The sequence below is a fragment of the Podospora anserina genome, chromosome 2, assembly GCF_000226545.1.
Source record: "Podospora anserina S mat+ genomic DNA chromosome 2, supercontig 2".
Lineage (NCBI taxonomy): Eukaryota > Fungi > Ascomycota > Sordariomycetes > Sordariales > Podosporaceae > Podospora > Podospora anserina.
This window is the reverse complement of record NW_001914858.1, coordinates 673,639-678,001: the sequence shown is the minus strand read 5'-3', so window position 1 is coordinate 678,001 and position 4,363 is coordinate 673,639. Positions and strand designations below refer to the sequence as shown.

Genomic DNA, 4,363 nt, shown 5'->3' with positions numbered 1-4,363 from the left:
CTGGTGGCTGATTGCTGCAACTCCCGCCCAGTATCTCGTACTCAATCTTGGCGAATCGAAGCACATTACACATACCGAGTCGAAGAACTGAACCCAGAATGGAACGAAACATGCCAGCTCCCCATCAATGGCATTCAGAGCCTGCTCCTCGATGTGAACTGCTGGGATAAGGATCGCTTTGGGAAGGACTACTTGGGCGAGTTTGACCTTGCCCTGGAGGAGATCTTCGCCGATGAAAAGATCGAGCAGCCGCCAACATGGTACAAGCTGAAGAGCAAGCGTCCAGGGAAGAAGACGGGCGTTGTTTCGGGCGAGGTCTTGCTGCAGTTCTCTCTGCTCGACACCTCCAACAAGGACGCCAGCCCCCAGCAGATCTACGAGAAGTTCGCTGCAATTGCTAAATCTGCTCCGGCAATCGACGCCTCGTTGACCCCTACTCCATCTCGTACCCCCGTGCTTGCTCCGACCAAGGGCAAGGTGCCATCGCCGGCGCCTTCGTTGGGGGGAAGAGTAACCGACGACGCCGATGAGGACGACGACTACGACTACGAGGACGAGACCCCCGAAGATGAGGACCCTACCAAGCCGGAAACTGCCGAGAAGAGAAGGAGGAGACTGCGGATCAAGGGGCTGAAGCGCAAAAAGAGGCAAAACCCCTACGAATTTATCAACGGCGGTAGTGACGTGGTTGGTATTATTTTCCTGGAGATTTGCAAGATTACCGACCTTCCCCCGGAGTCGAACGTTACAAGGACGAGCTTTGACATGGATCCTTTTGTGGTTGCCTCGCTTGGCAAGAAGACATACCGGACCAAGACGATCCGTCACAACCTGGATCCCGTGTTCAACGAGAAGATGATCTTCCAGGTGTTGAACCACGAACAGCAGTACCAGTTTGCTTTTACTGTCATTGACCACGACAAGTACTCTGGAAACGATTTCATTGCCTCCGTGAACTTTCCGGTACAGGAAATCATCTCCAAGGCACCAAAGGCGGACCCCGCCACTGGACTGTACAACTTGAAGGAGGTAGCTGAGTTTTCGGCTCCGGCGCAGAGGACCCGTTTTATGAGACTGGGTCTTTCCCGGACCAACTCTACCCAGAGCTTGTCCAAGCAAGCTAGGCCTGCATTGTCCAAGAATCCGTCAACCTTGACCAATGTATCTTCTCTTGTCGCAACGCCGGCATTGGGCTCTGGTCAACAGCTTCATGAGGTGCCTGAGGGCGCTCAAACACCCGCTATCAATGCTCCGATCCCCGCCGGACTCGTTCAGCCGGGGGAAGGCGGTGTCGCTGCGGCCGCCGCGAACACGGCTGAGAATGCCTCACCGGAAACTGAAGATCCGGATTTCTTCCCTTACACACTTCCCCTCAGGATGAAGAACCTTGAGAAGTGGGAGGACAAGCATAATCCACAGCTGTACATCCGTGCCAAGTACATGCCTTACGCCGCACTCAGGCAACAGTTCTGGAGAGCTCTGTTGAAGCAGTACGACGCCGACGAGAGCGGACTTATTAGCAAGGTCGAGTTGACCACCATGTTGGACTCTTTGGGATCGACCCTGCGCGAGTCGACGATTGACAGCTTCTTCCTCCGATTCCCCCATAAGGCGGGTGATAATGAAGACGTCGAGGACCTAACCATGGATGAGGCCGTCATCTGCCTGGAGGACCAGCTTGAGTCCAAGGTCAGAACTCCAGGTGTCGCGGAGCGTGTGAAGAATATTCTCCCAGATGCCGCCGAAAAGGTCAAGAACCTGCTGCCTATACCCGGCAAGGAGTCGCATCCCGATACTGTCCAGCCACCGAGCGAGTCTGACCTTGGCGGAACCGACAGCATCACTGTTCCAGAGCTGGCGACTCCAGGCGAAGAGGGCGATTACCTCGACCGGGACGATCTCAATGCTAGCAACACCGAAGAACATGTGGTAGAGATCCGCGAATGCCCCATCTGCCATCAACCGCGCTTGAACAAGCGCAAGGATGCAGACATCATCACCCATATTGCCACCTGTGCCAGCCAGGACTGGCGACAGGTGAACAACCTGATGATGGGTGGGTTCGTTACGTCCAGCCAGGCCCAGCGCAAGTGGTACTCCAAGGTGATCACCAAGATCTCCTACGGTGGTTACAAGCTCGGTGCCAACTCTGCCAACATCCTCGTGCAAGACCGCATCACCGGTCAGATCAACGAAGAGAAGATGAGCGTCTACGTCCGTCTTGGTATTCGCTTGTTGTACAAGGGTCTCAAGTCCAACAATATGGAGAAGAAGCGCATTCGCAAGCTGCTCAAGTCTCTCAGTATTAAGCAGGGCAAGAAATATGACGACCCTGCTTCCAAGGCCGAAATCCCCAAATTCATCGCCTTCCACGGATTGGACTTGTCTGAGGTGTTGCTTCCTCTGGACCAGTTCAAGAACTTCAACGAGTTTTTCTACCGCGCTCTCAAGCCTGATGCCAGACCAGTTTCTGCACCAAACAACCCGCGCATTGTGGTCTCTCCGGCCGATTGCAGATCCGTGGTCTTTAACCGCGTTGATATTGCCACCAAGGTCTGGATCAAGGGTAGAGAATTCAGCGTCAAGCGTCTCCTAGGCGATGCCTGCCCTGAAGATGCCCACCGCTACGAAGCCGGTGGCGCGCTGGGTATTTTCAGACTGGCGCCTCAAGACTACCACAGATTCCACATCCCCGTGGATGGTGTTATGAGGGAACCCAAGACCATTGCAGGTGAATACTACACTGTCAACCCAATGGCTATTCGGTCGGCGCTAGATGTGTACGGCGAGAATGTGAGGATTGTCGTGCCTATTGATTCCCCAGAATTCGGACGGGTAATGGTGATTTGCATTGGTGCCATGATGGTGGGCAGCACCGTGATTACAAAGAAGGAAGGGGACGAGGTTAAGAGGGGTGATGAGCTGGGCTACTTCAAGTTTGGCGGGTCGACGCTGGTGGTGCTGTTTGAGAGTGGAAAGATGGTGTTTGATGATGACTTGGTGGACAATTCGAATACTGCGCTGGAGACCTTGGTGAGTTTTACCCACCATCTTTGTTTCACAACAACTGCTAACAAGACCAGATCCGCGTCGGCATGTCGGTCGGCCACGCCCCCTCTGAACCGCAATGGACCCCTGACATGCGCAAGGACGACGCTCAAATCACCGAGGCGGACAAGCAGGACGCCAAGCGCAGGATCCAAGGGCAGGTCGCGGAGGAGAGCCCGAACGATGACAGCGGCAGCGGGCTTGATGTGGACGGGGAGGGTGATGGCGAAGTGACAGTCAAGGTTCCCCACCTGGGGACGACAAACGGGCCGGCAGTAACCGCCTGATTTTATTTACCACTCGACAAGTTAATGAGGGCTGATTTCTCAACGATGGCAGTGAAAAAAGAAGAAGGCATACATACAAGTGTAAGAAGAGCAAGCGTCGTTCATCCATTCGCTGTTTTAGAGGCAGACACCTACTTGATGTGTCAAATAGTAGGGTTAGTATTGTTGTAGTGTTGTTAAAATAGAATTATAGTGTCATCTTTTTATATGCCGCAGTACATATGGGATTTTGCGTACATATGGATATCGATTACGGCATTTGGATTTCCTGCTTGTTGTATGAGTTCAAAATCAGGGGTAGCCCGGCCGGGTTTATCCCCTATTTTTATCTCCGGCCCGCCCCGCATTCTTGCTGGTCTGTTGCGAGCTTCCTGATGAAGCAGCAATTCCTTGTGCGATCGCGCATCGCGAGAATTGCGCCATCGGTTCGGGCTCCACAGTTGAGGTGTGTGTAAGCCAGGTGAGCAAGTATGAAAGTTGTGTATAAAGAGAGAGGTGGTTCGGTGTGTTTTTATCTCTAAGACAATTCAACTTCATCCACACCAATTCCACGCATTCTTGATACCCATTTGTCATTTTTTTTAGAGATACCCAATCCCATTTTCAAACCTGTTCAGCAGACAAAGAGTCAGCTGTATCTTATCGCTCACCACCATCACCACCAACAACAATCTAATCTCAGACCATCTGAACCCATAACCGTCCAAATGGTGAGCCTCATGTCATACAAACCAAAAAAACAGTTGCTAACAAGGAAGAAAAGGTCCACGCCGACGCAACAAACTTCTCCCCCAACCTCACCAAACCAGAAGCCTACCAACAGCTCCTCGACGAGGTAGAAGGTCTTTGTTACGAGCAAAGAAACTGGGTGTGGTAAGGTCTCCCCTTGTGCCCCGTCCCTATTTCACCATCTTCACCCCATCTCACCCTTTCACCACCCCAACTGCCACCCCCTATCACACCCCTTTCCCCCTTTCCCCCTTTCCCCACAAGCTCCCGAGGCCAACTGAGACTGGCAAACAAGGGTG

The 4,363-nt window shown here is 52.9% G+C and overlaps 1 protein-coding gene across 1 annotated transcript; it reads left to right on the top strand.

Annotated features, from left to right (window-relative positions):
- Positions 1-3,335, top strand: PODANS_2_1640 (uncharacterized protein; the record flags this gene model as incomplete). Its single annotated transcript, XM_001910874.1, has 2 exons — positions 1-3,033; positions 3,084-3,335. Coding segments are annotated over 2 exons (3,285 nt in total), but the record flags the coding sequence as incomplete, so codon positions are not given.
- Between the last annotated feature and the right edge of the window lie 1,028 nt (positions 3,336-4,363).